This window comes from Lepisosteus oculatus, chromosome 9 (assembly GCF_040954835.1).
Source record: "Lepisosteus oculatus isolate fLepOcu1 chromosome 9, fLepOcu1.hap2, whole genome shotgun sequence".
Classification (NCBI taxonomy): Eukaryota; Metazoa; Chordata; class Actinopteri; order Semionotiformes; family Lepisosteidae; genus Lepisosteus; species Lepisosteus oculatus.
In genome coordinates this window covers 6,651,784-6,670,606 of record NC_090704.1, presented here as the reverse complement: position 1 = coordinate 6,670,606, position 18,823 = coordinate 6,651,784, and the positions used below count along the sequence as shown (strand labels likewise).

Genomic DNA, 18,823 nt, shown 5'->3' with positions numbered 1-18,823 from the left:
ATGTTTAGTTTTAAAAGTAAAGGCTTTGTATGTGAGAAGCTTTTTGCTCAGATTCACTAGTAGGTTTGAGAGCTATCAGCACAGAAAGGACAGAAAAATGTAGTGGTAGAGACCGAGCTGCTACGATAAGCTCTTTTGTAGCAGAAAGAAGAGAAGGAAGTTGTTATAAAAAAAATGATTAAAAGCTTTTTGCTGTCACAAGGACTAAAAGAAACAGAAAAAAATGTTGAAAGAGATTTAATTATTAGAAAAAACAATATGAAATCAGCTGATTTGGCAGACACACATTTTGCAGGTACAAAGGGTGGTATTTAAGTTATAATTACTGATTCCCCAGAAGTATCTATGTGTAATACTGTATAATCCCATCAATTTAACATAAAACAATTTAGAAATTCTGCTGTCCAGACTTTCTTAACAAAATATATTCATAATGCTGTAATTCTCAAGGATGATTCTGAATAATGGTACACATGGTATAATTCTAGTACCTTTTGATTCTTTTCACAAATTTGTGGAGGTTAAAGAAAGTGAAACTGCAATCATATCTACACACGTGGTTTTTGTTGCTATTTTAAATTTTTGAACTTGCCTTCTGGTGTCTTCAGAAGCCATTGGTAGTTACATCTTATCATCCCAAGACAGAACACAGCAGATATGTCCTCAGGTATTCCTGTTGTGTTAATCGCAGATAGAACAGAATCATCTTGACATCCTGATGTTAACTTTGTTTTGAGGGTTGTTTTAAGAAATTGTGGGGTGGTGCAAGCCTTAAATTGTTTTTTGCTTTTTGCTTTAATGGCAAATTCAAAATAAAGGCGATTCTAGTTTCAATTGTATCGTAGATTCAGTTGCATTGTATTAAGGGCCTGGAGTTTTCATGACTAGGTGACCTTTGGGTCCACTAACCTGTAGAACAGTCATTGTCCTCCAGACATTTTGCTCTCAGAAAACATTAGGTAATCCGAATATAAACATGGATTAATTATACTGTTAGAAACTAAATATGATGATATTATTGGTCCAAATAAAGAAAACATAGTATAGTAGATTAGTTTTAGCTAGTATTATTTGCCTAGTCAATAGCTCTCATAATTTAGACATATTTAACAATTCATCAGTTGATATCATGACTATTAGGGCAGCCAAGGGAACACAATTTATATTATATATAGTATATATTGTAGATTTGCATTCTAACAGCAGAATAAAACTGTAGTACAACAAGATGGGAGAGGTCTCTTATAGGCTAGGAGGGTGGCTATATTCTATTGTCATTAGAAAAGTAAATATCTAAATTATATACAGTAATTGTTAGTTATACAGTACAAACAATGCACCAAAAAAACTATGACAACTAATTGTCAGAAGCAATGCATCATGTCTTAATTTACTACTGTATCCTTAACAGACTTTAATATTATGAGTGCTTACTGTGCCATGGCCTATAATTCTATTTTAAATGAAGAAACCTTAAAGGTTTCCTCAAAGGTACAGTATGACAAAGAGAATTTCATATTGTGTGTTGGATGCTAAAGTATAGGAGGCAAGATTTTCTGACGGTTTCTGATTTTCTTTTTTTTTGGATTGTCGGGTTGGAGTCAGTATTCTATTTTGATCAGAAGAGTCTTACAACACAAATCCTGTTTTGGTTTTGTGTGTACATTACAGTCAGAATGTTATATATGTTCATGTGGCTTGTTGTTACATACATAATTAGTGTACTGTAGATATGGATGCATGAACTACCTGCAGCAATATCTGCTGAATTTACTTTTATTCCAAAATGGTTTTGAACTCCACAAGCTTCCCAATGGTAATTTAAATCCATTTTCAAAAAATGAAAATGCTTTTACTCTGTCTTCATTTTTTTCCTTTGCAACTGCCAACAGCACTCTGGGGTCCTGTTGTTGAAAAGCACATTGTTGTAGTGAACCCGTTGTGATTTCACAGGGATTGTTATGGTGTTGTAACAGGGCATCGATGCCTCTTTAAGTCATTCTTAAAACAACGTTCCAAATCTTGAAACCAACAAAGACGTCTCAGAGCAATAGCTGCTTCTTTACAGATGTGTATACTGTACACTTGATATCCGATAAGCAGGAGTCAGTGTAATCGGTTTGTGTCAGTACAATTTGAGCTAAACCAAAGGCATGTTTGAAGGCTGCCCTGGTGTTTCACACATTGTCACTGTGACATTTATACAGCTGTTTGAAACTGACAATTATTATACAATACATAGTCTCAACAGCACTATATGATTTAATATATGTTTAATATATTAAACATATGTTCCCATGTGTCCTTTCTGTATTATTTAGTTTTATTTACATGTTCTTCTTTTTAATAAACCATGGCAGTCTGGTAACTGCTATCAGTCAATGTTTGATGTGACAAAGCTTTTGGGTCTTGATGACAAAAGAAATGCATTTTATAGCCTTTTCTTTAAAAATAACTAAAGGAAAAAGCAAGAAGCAGATCACTGTTTAAACCCTTTCAAAGGAAAGCTGTGATTCAGCAAAGCAGTGGGAATTTCCAGACGTTCTGATCTGTCATTATGTTATCAGCCTCTTATTTTAGCCATCAACACTGCGCATTCAGTCTCTGAGTACTGAATAAGGACCAAATAACTACAGTTTAGACCTCTTCCAGTGGCAACATTGTTTGATATATAACTGCAGCTACACAATTACTACATATATTACTACCACAAGGGAGGTTTTATCTTGATGAGTTACTGAAAATGATTTTATGTTCATTTTTATGCACCTTCCTTTGCAGGTCTTCAAATAATACATAGAGTTCAGTTTTCTAAAGCTGATAGGGACCTTAGAAATTATTAAGGTATAGACTTCAAAATTTATTTTTTAACATAAAAAAGGTAGCTAAACGTCTTTAAATGTAAGCAGTAGTTTCCATCAAATAAATATCAAAATTAGTACAGAATTAGTAACATTTTTACTTGTATCTAAAAATCAGGGCCATAGTTAGAAGCAGACAGTGTACTTAAACGTACAATATGTTTATACTGTACCTCCTGACAAATGTAAACTGTTAATTTGCTGGCAACAATGAAAATGTGACTTTGTGAATGTAACACCCTTGAAAGACTGAAGAACAAAAACCATACTGTATGTCAAGACATTTTTTTAATGTCATACCTGAACATGTTTCTTTCTCTCAGCTTTGGAAATCCAGTTGGATGTTGAAAAACCTTTATTTTACAAATAATGATTTCTGTGTATTAAATTGAATATATTAGAATATACTGTATAACATCTAATATAAACGTGTTATCCTGACTATAGTGCATCAATTAAAAGCAATGTTTTCTCCCTTTTTAACTTTTTCTTTTTTTATAAACTTCTGCGACTATGAGATTCATGTTTCAAAAAACTGCCCACACATTGATGGAAAGAAGCTCTTGGAGTATAATGTTAGCAGGTTTTGAATGTTAATTCACTGATAATGCTAACAAATACTTCTCAGCTATATAATTAATAATGTTTTCATGGGTCATCATCATCATCATTACTGTGAAGATAAATGATGTAATGGGTACATGCACTTTGAGTGCTTGTGCTTGCAATGGTACTATATATTATAGGGCTTTGGGTTAATTGCAATAAACACTTTTTATTTCAAAACTTTGAATTGAGTTTAAATATTTTTAAATCCCATATATTTTTAAAAAGAAGAATAACATTTATATTTTGTCAAGGATGGAACATCAACAATGTACATTAAATTCTAAAAATGTGCATTTTCTGTTTTTATTGACTTACCCACTCCTCAGCTGTCTTTATGATTGTTTTGTACATATTTGAAATAAAAATGTATAGGGATTTTGTATTTTGTAACGACGTGCCCCATTTGTTTAAGTGGCTGTCTATCTCAATGTCTAAAAATGCTTAGCAAGCAGCAGTTGTCTTGATCACAGCCTTTTTTTAGACTCTTTGATATTGTTATTTTTAAATTTCATTAATTTAACCGAGCTTTTTATCTAATGTCCTCCATGCTGGGATGTTGAAGGTGTTGTGTTTAATAGTACTTATAACACTAGTTTTTAAAAGAGCTTTCTTAAATACAGTATTTTTTTCTCTCATTTAGTCCCTAGAGAGTGGTTCATTTTTCTGGCTATTAATTGCAGTCAACTTGCCATTGACACTGTTTAGATACCTGCTTCTATTCCATATTTCATATGGAATGTTGAGACATTAAGCAACCTTACAAAGGCTGAATGACAACGCTGTTTCTCCTGTCTCTGACTGACAGACTGCTTAAAAATGCCTTAGAAAAAAATAATATTCTTTGAGCTAAGATCTATTGAAATTCAAAGACCAGCTTGGTTCTTTGGGTTAAATGACCTCCCTGCCTCTGCCAACCCCTTTTTTACCCCAGAATTAAAGAGAGAGTTTCTGTTGTACTGTAAATGATGGCTTGTATGCATTTTTTTTTCAATGGGAATCTCTGCTTCCCTTCAGGAAATATTTACTGTAAATGTGCGTTTTTCCACCCTTAGATGGAATGCTGAACATTTAATTTAAAATACATTTAAAATGCATAATGACTCTTCAAGCATGTTACGGGTGTCCAATAAACTGTGTAAATATTTATAAATAAATGTTCATATATCATCTATGCTATATACTGTGGTTAGATGTTCTTTATATACTGGTTTTACAAACCCTAATGAGCACTAGTCCCGGACTAGCTTATATGAATTAACATTAGGTGATAATGCTGCTAAATGGAGAAGGTGAATAATCTCCAGATTTATGTTTTAGATAAGAGAATTGAATTTAAGTAATTATTTTGTTTTTTTTTAAAACAGATTTAATTAGCTTTTTTTCTTTGTTAACCATTCTTTCATTCTTATTCAGACTATGTCACATTTAAGTTACTGTTCAAATAATAATTGCAATTATATAAATGCTTTTCATCCCTAAAGAACTTAAAGCACTTTACATCTATCGGAGGGCACCATTTATGTGCAGCACCTCCTTAGGTGATGTGCTGCAGCCATTATTTATTAGGAGCCTCGCTGCAAAGCAGATCAAGTGGAGAAGTGACCAATTACTTCAACATGTCAATTACAAAGGCAGATTTAGAAAGAGCACAGTTACAGCCAGGACACCATCATTAACAGTTCCATGAGATCTTCAATAATTATGTAGCCAGGTCTTAACATCTCATTCAAAGGATTGCACCTTCTACCACAGTGTCCTCTGTCACCATACGGGGACATTCTTGACCAGAGGGAAAAGTGCAACCTACTGTATTACTACTTAGAGTAACAAACTGAGTTTCCTTAAAGGTCTCTCGTTTCAGTACTGACTGGGCCCTGCCTTTCCTTGCTTGATAAGGACAGACTACAAGGTGATATGCTGCTGCTGAAATTACATGTTAAATTGCATTGTAGAATTACATTACATCATAAATTAAAATGATAAATTAAAATGTCACTTACATTATACTGTAAATATTGCGTGAGCTGAATTTTAAAGCAAATCCTGCCACTAGAAATATTCTTCTAGACTCAGGACTACTCATTAATGTAGAAAAAGTACTGTAGCTCTTATTTGTGAGGAAGGAATGAATATGAAAAGGTAGCAGGAACAGGAAAAAAAAGGAAAAGCAATAATCCAACTGATGCTTCAGAAAATCTAAACCCACTGAGACATAATTGGCTTCCAGAGCTCATAATGAATAGTAGGTGATGGAACAGCTTGGCAGCTTCCTCAGAAGAAAGTACAGTATATTTAAACTCCAACAACTGTAGTTCTGTTCTCTGTGCTGCCATAAAGGATTTCACTTCCTGTACAGCATTTCTCTAATGCAGACCTTTTATTTTTTTTAAACTTTTAATATCACTTGTTTCTACTGTATATACAGTACAACAAAAATACCACATACTGTACTACTCCTTTTTCTATTCTCCTGAAAGGTATTTTGTTGTTTTGTTTATTAATACTTCATGGTTTTACCATCTTCATCTATTTTCACTGGTATTGTGTTACAGACTCTTTTATGGTTGCATTTCAGGCTCTGTGAATTAGCCTTTTTTAATAAAGTGGATCAGTATATAACCTGTACCCGATTCTTAGTCACTGGCGAAAATAAAACTTGGCCCTATGATTATGAATAGAGGACAAAAGTTACATAATACAGACTCAGATGTCAGTGATAGTTATAGTTAACCATTTGAATATGGAAAATTAAAAATAATATGTCAGAAATATTTGGATTAATTACTCATTTATGTAGGTAAAAAACCTATGTTTTATTTTTTTAATTAAAACTTGTGAGAAAAGATTTGTTCAATCCAGTTGCCTTAAACCACTTTGGATAAAGTAAACCACTTGCTTTTACAGGCTGTCTTGGGGTAACTCACTCAGAGGTGTTCAATATTGAGTGCGTGTTGTGTGTCTTTTCATGTATCAGTAAAACTGTGTTGCAGATCATCTTGGTTTTTGATCATTGTGTTTCTGATTCAATAACTAGGATGCTTGTTAATCTTGTGACATAATTGACTTAGTGTTGGAATTTTACACATTAAGTTCTGTTTTCCTCCTATTACTATAAAAAAACTGTAGTGTCTGACTTTCTGTGCTTTTGTCTGATGTGCTTGAATGTTAATGCCTGGCTCAATTAGTGGAATAAAACGTGGAATTGGAGTCACCCCTAGCAAGTGGTTCAACAAGTGTACTTTTGTTTTGGTTCTGGCATTAATTAAAATGTTAATTTAAGCAAAATGAAGCGTAAATCGATATGATTAGTGTATTTTTAGAGTAACTTTGTTTCAGGCAGTTTGGGTGACTGTACACATTGATAAGGTTAAAATGGTAGTCATGTCAACTTGTTCAAAGGAACAAGTGAAATAAATTCCACATGGGAAAGTCAAGAGAAACTTAACCTCTGCTTTTTCCTTTAAAATGGTCTTGTTGATTATGACATTAACAATCAGGTCTTATTTACTTGTTTTTAAATTAATGTTATTATTGCACAAATCACACCGAATGGCTAATGCGATTAACTGTGAAGTCTTAAGGGTTTTTGCACAAAACTCCTCTTTGAAAGGAAAAATATTATTAGGTTGACATTTTACAAGTGAGCGGCTTTCCAGTAAGAAAATGGTTATGTAATCTGAGTGCTATTCCAAAAGATAAAAATGTACTGGAGGGTTTTGTGACTTCCTGTGGAATTTCATCTTGCTCTATTAGGGTGGAACGATTTTTAATTCCAGAATGTATCTGATAACGCAAGCAATTAGTTGATACATTTTGAAAGAGCTGATAAATTACCAAAGTAATTGCCCAACTTAATGAATTTGTATATCAAATTACAAGTTAAACTTAATTTATTGAAACCTTGAAATCTTAATAGGAAATATATTTTTGTTGATTGATTCCAGTAATCTTAGGTCAATAAGGAGAGAAATTTATCACCTTTTTTTAAGTTGTGTTTTTTTAAGAATTAAGTAATGAACAGCATCCATTATTCTAGGGAAATGCTGCTGCTAACTTGTTTTCAACAAAGAAAAACGTTTCCTGCAAATGCAGATGATTTTGTCAATACAATAATTCATTGGTGTTCGCTCAAACTGTTAAAAAGTGGACTTTCCCACTGTTTGAATAATGCAGATTAGAATGAAGAATTAAATAATTTGAATACCATTTTTAAATTAAACATACTGAAGGTGGCTTTGAGGTAATCACTTAAAATTTGAACTGAAAGTGATTTAGCCTGCTTTTCTACAGTTTAATATGTGTTTGACCTTCAGACAGTGATTTCAACTTGTGTGTAAAAAAAATAGTTTGCCTGGAGCAGAAATTGATATTTCTGTATTTTGAGATATGCTCTTGAACCTCTTTGCCTGTTTAACCAGAAGCTATGAAAGTAAGAAGGCAGCTACTGACAGAGCAGGAAAATGTGAACTAAATGGTGTGGTCTGCTAACTGCTCACTGCTGTCTATAATAAGTACAAATAGAACTGCCTGTCTGTGTTGTGCCTTCCAGCTCTACCCTGTGGTCTAGCAAAGACAGGTTTGAGAGTTTTGCAAGGATTGTAATTCTTTGTTGTTGTAAACTGTGTGTTTCTAACCTGTCTCCATCATATTTTTGAAATTTTCGGACTATTTCGTCACTCGTCCCTTTAATCACATAAATGTGCTTTCATGGCTTTGTACTTTGTATTTTTATATGTTCTCAGTATGGTCTATATGCATGAGATGCATTCCTGTCTTATCAGAATTTAACTTTGCTTGCCTTTTTAAAAAAGAACAGCTACCCTTTGTACAGTAAGTACGTATTGTATTTGGCTGTACTTCATTTTAATTTCCTTTGGCTTTTCAGTGTATCCTTGCCAGTCCCGGTAACTGCCTGTTACAATGTCATATTTAAGACAATTGTGCTGCTTAGTTTCCGACTATCCCCATTGACACTTGAAATGTGGTTGACAATGTCTGTCTTCTTTCACTATCAAAAATGCCTTCTCTGTGGATTTCAGAAAAGACAGTGCCAGAGTTCATATGTGTAGTGTGCTCACTGTGACAAGATAAAGCATTGCCCTGCCAGAAATGTCCATTTTGGTTAAGAATCACTTCTGACATGTGCTAAGAGCACCAATTAGACCTAACCTACAGGCAAGGTTTGCTGAACAGAAAAGATCGTAAAAATGACATTCAAAACTGTTTTCCTACATTTTCAAAAATGAAAAATGTAACACATGTACAGTAGAAGGAAATACGCATTCATTAGGTCATATTGTTTGTATGTCAGAAAATAAAAGTCTCAATATTACCAATTGGTATTTGTTTTGAAAGACAGTCTACCCAGAGGATTTATATTCTCGATTTTGTGAACGATAAATTGTATCATGATCAGGTCCATTCAACTCATTTTACAATCGTTGGTCTGTGATTATGGCTGATGAAAACATACACTGTAGCTGTATTTTCTTCAGTCATGATCCATGGCCTATTCATTGTTTTTGTAGGCCTGTTGAAGATGATATAGTTGAATTTCATTATTAGGTAGCTATGCAGGAAGGTGCATAAAGATGGTAAAATATTGCTTACAATACTTTTAAAATACCACAGTTTATACATCCATGAATACTGTGACTTTAGTAATGCATCATGGCTTTTGACTGCCAATTCCTTGCAATTTGTGTAAATCTTTTTGACTAATGATAATTCTCAGAAATTGTATTTTCTACCTTATTAAAGATAAAAACACTGTACTGTATTATACAGTACAGTATGTATACATACTGTATGTGGGGCAAAAGTCAAATCTCTTAGAGACATTGAAAGGAAAAAAATTATAGTAGCAAGTTAATTTTCCTAGTACTGTAGATAAAACATCTAGTTTAATTGTACTGTATAAAGCAATTGTGTGCAAATTGAGGAAATCTTTTTTGTTTGAGAGGCTAGAATCGTTTTGCCTTTGTGAAACACATCCCCTAGTTGCCTTTAGAACAGTTTCCCTTGTGTTCATTGCTAAAACAACGTCTAGTCAGACTTCAGCATATGTCATGCTGTATTATTTATACTTTGCAGATAAAAGTCGTGTTGTAATGTAAACATTCCTTCATATAAAAAAAATGCAGAAAATATTAATGACTATGGCTTATGCAGCTTAAACAGTAAGCTTAATAGCATTATGTTAAAAAAAGAAGATCAAATCGGTGGGATACTGGACATAATATATTGGTTTCACTCAAGCCAGATGTAGAACTTTGTTGTATGACACACAGTCATATTGGTAGATACTGATCCTTGAAGATCTGAAAAACACGAGATTCAGATGTTGGTTTTTAATAAGTTCAAAATAAAAAAAAAGTGAATCAATTCACACAGCTTTTTGGATGTTTAGAAAAAGTATGAAGAAGAAAAAGAAAGAAATGGGAAAATCGTTTTCGCAAAATAATTTATGATTTAAAAAAAACCTGTAAGACATAGTGGTGGAATGGTGGTGGAGTGGTTAGTATTGTGCCGTCTAGGGCTGGGGTCCCAGGTTCAATGTCTGAGGTGTTATCTGTGTGATGTTTGTATGTTTTTCCCGTGTTCATGTGCGTTTCCTCCCACAGTCCAAAAACATACTGATAAACATGCTTGACTTCTGGGAAAACTGGCCCAGCAGTATGTGTCTGTGTGTCTGCCTTGTGATTGACTAGTGTCCTGTCCAGGTTGTATCTTGTCTTTTGCCCCCTGCTTGCTGCGATAGACTCTGGCTGAAATGGTTAGAAGATGGATAGATGTACAGTAAGGCATTGGCCTTAAGTCTGATATTTCGAGTAACTATCTGTTAGATATGGTGGCCTTGAAGTGCAAAAGACAAGCAAATCAAACAATGCATTACAAACAAATACAATTCAATCTTGCTTTGTGAAACCGAAAATCCTGAATTTTGTTAACATTTCCAAAAATGATATTGTTAACTGAGTAATTTCTCTCTGTGAAACAACCTCCTGGCTACTAAACTAGAATGCCTGTCAACATCTTTTAGTTTGCACACCCATGCCTTTTAATTTGCATGTCCACATTTTTTAAGATTACAAGTCCTGGTTCTTTAATTGGCTCTTCCACAATTTTTGCACATCCACACTTTATAACGTGCATGTCCACATTTTTTAGATTGCATGTCTACTCTTTTTAGTTTGTATGGCACCTTTTGAATTTGCTTGTCCACGTTTTTCAGCTGGTGCCACATCTTTTTTATTGGCAGCACGTCCTGTATGTTTTATTTGCTTGCCTTTTGCACTCCTGGGCCACCGTAGTTGGGAGTGACTGTATTGTTTGTTTCTCAAATACAAGTTTTGCTGTATATGGCTACATCATTTTAATAATAGCTGTTAAAGTGGACTGCTTCTTATGTCTTTCACAGAAATTTCCGGCAATGCGGAGGACATTCCCCTGGTGCGCTGGAGACAGCAGTGGCTTGAGAATGGCACCCTGCTCTTTCATATTCATCACCAGGATGGCAACCAGAATCTGCCAGGGATGGCGCCTACAGACTACTCTCCCAACGACTCAGCTGAAGAGGAATTGCGCATCCTACACATTTCTGTCATGGTAACCCTTCTTATTCATATATCTAAGTGTGGCACATTGCCTGAATAAACGATATAAATCCCTTACTAGCTGTCAGGACCATGGCTTTGTGATTAAAGATGTTCTCAATACATCACTCTTTTGCCATTTTTTAGGTACATATTTTCATTATTATGTAAAGGTCAAGATAGGTATTAGTCATAGATGAACATCATATACTGTAGGTATCTTTCTAAAGCAAGGATTGAGAGTGCTGTACTTTTACTTTTCACGTGGCCCAAAAAGCAAATTAACAATATATAATGTCAAACTAAAAGTAACCTTGGCAATAGGATTACATGGTGTGTATGTTTACAGGTGTGTTAACAGGTGTTTGTTCCTAAGTATATTTTTTCATTACTTACTACATCCATATATGATCAGAAAGCCATTTATTCCTGGTAATTGTTGCAGCTGCCTAGACTCTACCCTGAAAGGAAAGTGCACAGGACAGGATTACAATTCTGGATACTAGTCCATTACAGGACACTCACAAGCACAAGGACAATTTAGAAACACCAAGGAACTTATTCACCTTGGCTTTGGAAGGTAAAATGAAAGCCATGCTAATGCAGGGAGAACATGTAAACTCCACAGAGAAAAAGCTCATACCCATGACCTACAGTAAGAACCGATAGGCAGTAGCAGTACTGGCCATGCGATTGTGCTACCAGTGAAAGAAAAACAGCAGGCACGCAGGTTCAGGTATTAAGCAGCAGTGTCACAGTGTCGCAGTGCAGTGATGTTAAAGGGAGCATATGGAATGCTTGGCTGAATCAGGAAATAATTAGACTCTCTTAAAAAAATAAAATAAATTGCTTCCTTTACCCAAAATTATATGGATCATCTAAATTGGGGGAAAAAAAACATTTTTCTTCATTTTAAATATGGTATTGTTTGTGGATGTGGCTTACCTTTCCTCTGTGGCATTTTATTTTAAAGGGCTTGAGATTGATATTGAGAAGCACTGGCAAAGTAATCACAAAATCCAATAAACCTATTAAACGCCATCCTAATAGAGGTGTGGGATTCTCTGATGAGAATGAAGACTTCTTGTGCTTCAGCACCGCATACAGTACTATTACGTGCACCTTCAGGGGGAGGGCCTGGGTCTAAAAAAGTACTTGCGCTTTTTTGTCTTTTTTTTGCTTTCATTTGTTTTCAGTGAGATACAGACCTTAATACTCCTTGAAATAGCTTTGGGGTTTAAGATATTGCCCAGCTCATTGGTCATAGGGCTTGATTATGAACTACAGTACCCTTACCTGTGGAATTTGCACATTCGCTTTGCATCTGTGTTTGATTTCTTTGGGTGCTTTGGTTTCCTGCCTAGCTAAGTTAATTATTTTCTCTAAATGCTGTGTTTGTGTGCCCAGCTATGGCCTTCATATCCATCGTCCCTCTGCTTCCAACCTAGTCTCTGCGCTGCTGTAAACCTTAACAGGAATACGCAGCTTTCTGATGATGGATGATGTAGTACTGATAATAGTTGTGGAAAAAGGGTGCTACAATTTCTTTTTATTTTTTGTGAGGTTTGTAATATTTTTTCTCTGATAAGACATCCTCTGATAATTTTTGACAGGGACTTAGCACTGTACCTCTATGGTGTGGCTAAAATAATTTATTAGTCTTGATTTACAAGGTAATATAAAACAGAATAGATAATACTGGAAGCAACACGTTCAGATTTAATGCACACAGAATTACATTTTTCACATCAGATGTTAACCTGTTACCCCTGTGTATTCCCTCTGCATATTTTTTGTCAGTAGTGAGCTGTGATTTGCCAATAAGCTTCTTGTTTTGTTTGTCCTTCTGGCATATCATATTCATTTAGTCTGTGTTTGCTCATTTTTATGTGGTTTTTTTTTCCCAGTAAAAGCTGCTTTGAAACACAAACAATAATCTGCAGTCCACTATAGCAGAGATTAGTATGTGGAAATGACAGACCCGTCGACAGATGGTTTCAGCCCCCTTGTTTGAGTTTGCCGCAGCTTGTGTCACTGCAGGAGGCAGGGGACATGGTTTCATAAATCCACCAACATGTCACATTTCAAGCCTTCAAAGCACCCAGGTTGCAGGAGGAAGCCAAGCGCGGGTGGAATTTTTTCGCACTGGGGCATCTGTCATCAAGCCATTTATATCGTTCCCGAGAAACCGTCAAATGGGTAAAAATGACCAGGCGAAGCTCGCTGGTTTTTATATAAAGATGTTCATGCACGATAGCCTGTTGTGTAAGATTCTACATGGGGTTTCTGCCCTCATGATAGGAGATTATAAAGAAAACTTGGCAAGACTACCTGCCAAGTACACATCGCACGCCTTTGTATGAAAGAGCATGCCTGTTGTTTCTTCACTGAGACAGAAGTAATGAACTAAATGTGCTGGTTTCCTTTCGTAAGGCTGAGATGCAGATTTGCTCACACTTTTTCATTGCCAATCCCCACAGTTTGCAAAATTGGACATAACTAGGTAATGATACTCTTTAACATTGTTTAGGTTTTTGCAAACATTCAGGGACTGATCCACCTTTGCTTCGACAAAATAGAATAAATTAAATCTTAGGTTTCTACTGTGTAATGTCCTTAACATAGTGAAATAATAACACATAAGAAAACTCTTCCGGAAATGTGCTTTTATAAAACCCAGAAATTTGCTTTTCAGTTTTTTTGTTTAAGCTCTAAGAAATGTATTGTTTGGAGAAATGGAAGGTGTCTCTGAAGAGCTAAGGTTTTAAGAAATTATTAGCTCTCCCAATCTCCTTATTGTTACCACATACTGTGCTTGTTTCATACTGTATATCTTACTTTTAAACAACTGAACAAAAGCCCAGTTACCAGACTAAAGAAAACTTGAGAATGCATTACAGTACAATGGATTGGCTACAAATGCTGGCATAACTATCAGAGACAGAAAAAGTTTCATAAGTAAGAAAGGTTGCTAAGAATTATTAGAAATTTGTATGTGTTGTATTCCCTAAATCAACCTGAAGTGGGTAGTTATTTTAAAAGACTTCAAAGAAATTTCAGATACAGATATTGGAAATATATGTCTGATGTCTCACAGATTTATTTTTTCGGAATTGGAATTGTTAGACTATTTTCTTTTTTGTTTCTCCCAATTTGTCACAGCTATCCGGTCGGCAACCTGGCTTACTGTTCTGAACCTTAAATAAATAAAACTTCTTGTTATATTACGCCTTTAAAGGTGGCTTCTCAAAGCTCTTTACAGAATGACAGCAACAAACGAAAAAAAAACAATACGTTAGGCTGCCGGTTCTAAATCCCGTGGCTGGCAGAGGAATCCTACTCCGTTGGGCCCCAGAGCAAGGCCCTTAACCCCACCTGCTCCCGGGGCGCTGTATAAATGGCTGACCCTGTGCTCTGACCCCAAGATTCTCTCTCCCGGTCTGTGTGTCTGTGTGTCTCATGGAGAGCAAGCTGGGGTCTGTGAAAAGATAAATTCCTAATGCAAGAAATTGTATAGGGCTTATAAAGTGATAATAACAATACACAATGAGAGGAGACAGTAGATGGAGGTACAGAATATGGTAGGAGCAGAGGGGTAAATCACAGAACCAGTAAAGGAAAGGCCCTTCTAAAGAAGGTTTTGAGTCTACATTGTAGCAGTACGACAGGAATGGGTGTCATGCAAGCTTTCCTGTGAAACGTGCATTGTCGAGCCCTTTTACTTCCTCCAGGCAACACAGTACATGGCAGGACTCTGTCACTGACACGCTGTGAGTTCTCAGGTATGTTGTAAATTCCAGGCATTTCTATTGACCCGTAACACCTGCCTCAGTGGTGCTCACTTTTCTGCATCTCTGGGGAAATCTTTGAGATAATGATGTTATCCAGACCACAGGGCTCAACCCACATTCTAAGCGAGCGCCATTACTACAGTAGTTGTACCCTTTGGATATCCCAAACCGTGGATGTGTTTTATTATTTTAACTTATATACCACTTGGAGCTTTAACTGGTCCATTAAGTTTCTTTTCTTCAAAATCCAAATCAGTAAGGATAGAAAATCTAAAAAAAAAAACCTCTTAACATTTGCATGCAGGCTTACTGTTGCTGAGCAACAGCAGTTATTTTTAAAATGGACTTTCTTGTTTGGTTTTAAGCTGATGACTGCGGTAATATGAGAAAAAAAACTGATACTGTACTTGCCAGAAAAGGAAGATTAATAGCGAACATACAGATTTCAGTTGTTACTGCCCTCTATTGTTTTCTTTTTGAAATTATTGCTGGTGAAATCACCTTATTGATTATGATTACTTTGACTAGGAATCAATTGAATACAGAGAACATGTGAAGAAGCCAAACTTGAAGCAGTTCTGGAAAAGCAAATGTCTGATGTCTTTTATCCGTCTGTCATGAATTACAAGAGAATTATTAATTACATTTGTGTGCAGTGAGGAATGAGGTTTATTGTTACTGAAACGTACAGTAACATATTTCAGAGCAGAGGCATTATTTGAAATATCTTTTAATGAAACATGCTGCCCTGAGCAGTTTAAGTTGTTCTTAAGCTTTCTACAATAAAAAAAAAACTTTAGAACATAACTTTTTTGTAAAGAGGAAGAAGGAGGTTTTATCTGAGGAATTCTCAGGAGTGTCTTGGGAATTAAAATGAAAAGCTTTGTTATTCACTCTTGGTGCCCTTTTGTGGTCTGTGAAAATGAATAGCTTCCCAGCGCCTTAGCTAGTCACACCTGCAAAAGCTGCTTTGTTCTTTTAACAGGAAACAAATGTTCTTTTAATTTTTCTTTTGCTCTACAACTTTAGTTGTCTTGTCTGCATGCTATTCATCAATCTACTTCTATCCATGTTGTCGTTACATTAATAGTCACTTTATTCAGGGTGATATGTTGTCATATACAGTACTGTCATTCAGTATCATCTGCAAAATATTTTTGATGATTTCTGTACTATCAGATCATGGGGTTATAAATTCTCCAAGTCTACACTGTTATTAAATTCTGGATTGGAAAGTATCACCCTGTCTCTGACTGTGCTAATGGTCAAACGCTTTAGATAAAATGGTTTTGAGATTTACTCTTCTTTACATGCTGTCAGTGTAAACAAGTTTAATAGCATTTACAGACAGGTAGATGCTGGCATGAACAGATGGACTCATTTCCCTAATTCTCTTCAGACCCCTGTGTCTATAATAAAAATAAATGTGCTTTCTTGCTTATAATTTTTTTTTAGTTTCATGATTTCCTTCTCCCATCTTGGACTATGGATAGATTATTGTACATCCTAGTTTCAAAATTCCTATGAAAACTTTCTATGAAAAGAAAAGTGTCCACATATTGTTTTTTCTGTTCTACAGTATGAATAATCTGTAGCTTGTCTTGATTTGCAGGATTTTAATTTTATTTATCTGCTTGCTTGAACTATGCCTCTCTTGTACAGTATGTTAGGGTCCATTGGTAGGATGTCTGGTCATCACATGGATTTCAAAACTGAAGATCTGTTACCTCTTAGATATTGTAGATTGTCTTTTGGCCATTTAATTACATAGTTAATTCAAATGTGGAATTCAGTAGAAGGACTTGCAACATTCCAGAACACATGGCATCTATTCTCCTCTTATTTTATAATCATAAGCTTTGTAAAGGCAGTTCTCCTTTCTTCTTTTCACATTGTGGCAACAAAGATATTCACATTCTTACAGATTATTTAATGGGGATGGTCATTGCTTGTTCCAGGACTTGCAATTGCAATACAAGCTTGAGGGCTTTTCTTTCTTTCGATATTGTAGTGTAAGCCTGTGGCATCCCCCGTAGGCCAAGGTCAGCTGTACACCTGTTTAATATCGAGGTAAAACAAGGTAATTGTTCACATCTATCATTCTGTTACAGGCTTCACATAAGCCCTTTAGCAGAACTTGCAAATTGGAATGTGGAATGTTGCAGATAGTCCTTGTTCCAAGAGGCTATTTGTGAATATTTAAGAATATTCATTCTATCCCCAAAAGTGCTAACTGTCAGATGATCCTTTTTTGACCACATATAGACAATCTCTTAGGAAACAAGTTCTTAGTCTGCTCTGCATGCATTGTCCCGGGGTCACTATGGGCACATGTTTTGGGAGTATCTAGAGATTTGGTTTTTGGAAACACTTAACAATGTTTGCCCAATTAACTCAATGTTTGAGTAGCCATTAGAGCAACCATTTCAATAGTACTCTTGCTAAACAAAGCCTCTACACTGGGTCTCTTGCAGTGGTAGAAGGTAATCTGGCCGCCTGGTCTTAGTGCAGGTAAAATTCCCTCTCCTTGCATCACTGGCTCCTGGCCTGTCTTAATATTGTTTATATGAAACTTTCAACTGCGGGGTGCCCATGGTACTAAGGGGGGTTGTTAGTTTCTCTGACTGCCTCCATTTTGGGGGCCCTTAATTAGAAGCTTGGAGGGGAGTACCATTAATGAAGGTGGGTGGGGAAGGCTGGAGAAATAGTTATTTTTGTTTTTGTGCTGAATGTTGTTGTGTTTAGGAAACTAAATATAAAATGTTCCCCAAAAAAGCAAAAGCAGCTGTGTCCTAAAAGTTCTAATGTTTCATGACATGTGTTTCATAGACCGCTGTCTTCTGTGATAAACCGGCGGATGAATCCTGCTGTTTGTTCCCAACACAAGGTCATTACTGCCACCTTTTGGCATTACTGCCTACCTCAGTAGCATCTTTTATTGTGAAGGTGAAACCAAGCACATAATGTTTGCCTACAGGTGATTGCTGTTTTAGTGAAACAAAGATCTCTGGGCTTTCTGGGCCTAACAGCAGATTCTTTTCTCTTCTGTCCCCCTGTGGTTTTCTCTTTTTCAGCACTACACTCCAAAATCATTATAAGTAATGTATTCTCTTTCACAGTTGTCATTCTGAATGATTCACAGAATGGAGTACAGCAGCATTAGAGATCCACATCACGCATTAGAGTGTAGATGCTCTGCTAATTTGTTTTTATCCTATTGGCAGGCAAGGCCATCACTTGAAAAGAGTTAACATTGTCCACACATGTTTCTGCATTTGTTCAGAAGTTTTCTGCTGTTAAAGGTATTACCTCTACCCTTCCTTATAATATAAACATGAATGTATGTGCCTGACAGCTGGCTTTTTTAACATGGGTGCAACCACTTCTGACCTGGGTTTGAGCCTTTCTGAGCCCCTTCAGCAAGGATCAGACTGTTCACAGTGCAGATGGAGCTACAGTATGGGCGTGATCAGCCAATGGGAACAAGATGTGAATTTGCATTGACTGGGATTGGATGCTGAGGTCCTGCTTTCTTTAAAAGGTTGTAGAATGCAGATGAAATGAGTTGTGAACTAAATATGAAAAGAGGATGAAAATTGGAATGTCCTGAGGCACTTAATGTAGAAAATATTTAAGGTGGCATGTGTGCCAAGCTACAAATGCCAAGCAGTCACCTGAAAAACTTTTTACGTAAAAAGTACCTAAACTGATAATACAGTACACTTACAGTATATAGTGCTTTTCTGGACACTCCACTAAATGGGGACTCTCTTCTATCACCACCAATGTGTAGCACCCACCTTCTGTACCACATTCACAGTAATTCAAGAGGATTATTGGGATTTAGGTTTGGGCTTTTCAGAAATATACTGTACTATGTTTGTGGTACTGTATATGAACACGTGGGCTACTTATAGTATGCTTTTAAGATGAAAGGATGTCCTTCATCTTGTAATGCCACTAGCTG

The 18,823-nt window shown here is 35.8% G+C and overlaps 1 protein-coding gene across 4 annotated transcripts in view; it reads left to right on the top strand.

Annotated features, from left to right (window-relative positions):
• Positions 1-18,823, top strand: part of astn1 (astrotactin 1) — a 250,514-nt gene that overhangs the window by 37,136 nt on the left and 194,555 nt on the right. For all 4 annotated transcript variants that reach the window (XM_069194050.1, XM_006634718.3, XM_069194051.1 and 1 more), the window contains exon 2: positions 10,891-11,078. In XM_069194050.1, the coding sequence (XP_069050151.1) occupies positions 10,891-11,078 (188 nt within the window). The remainder of the gene's footprint in view (positions 1-10,890; positions 11,079-18,823) is intronic.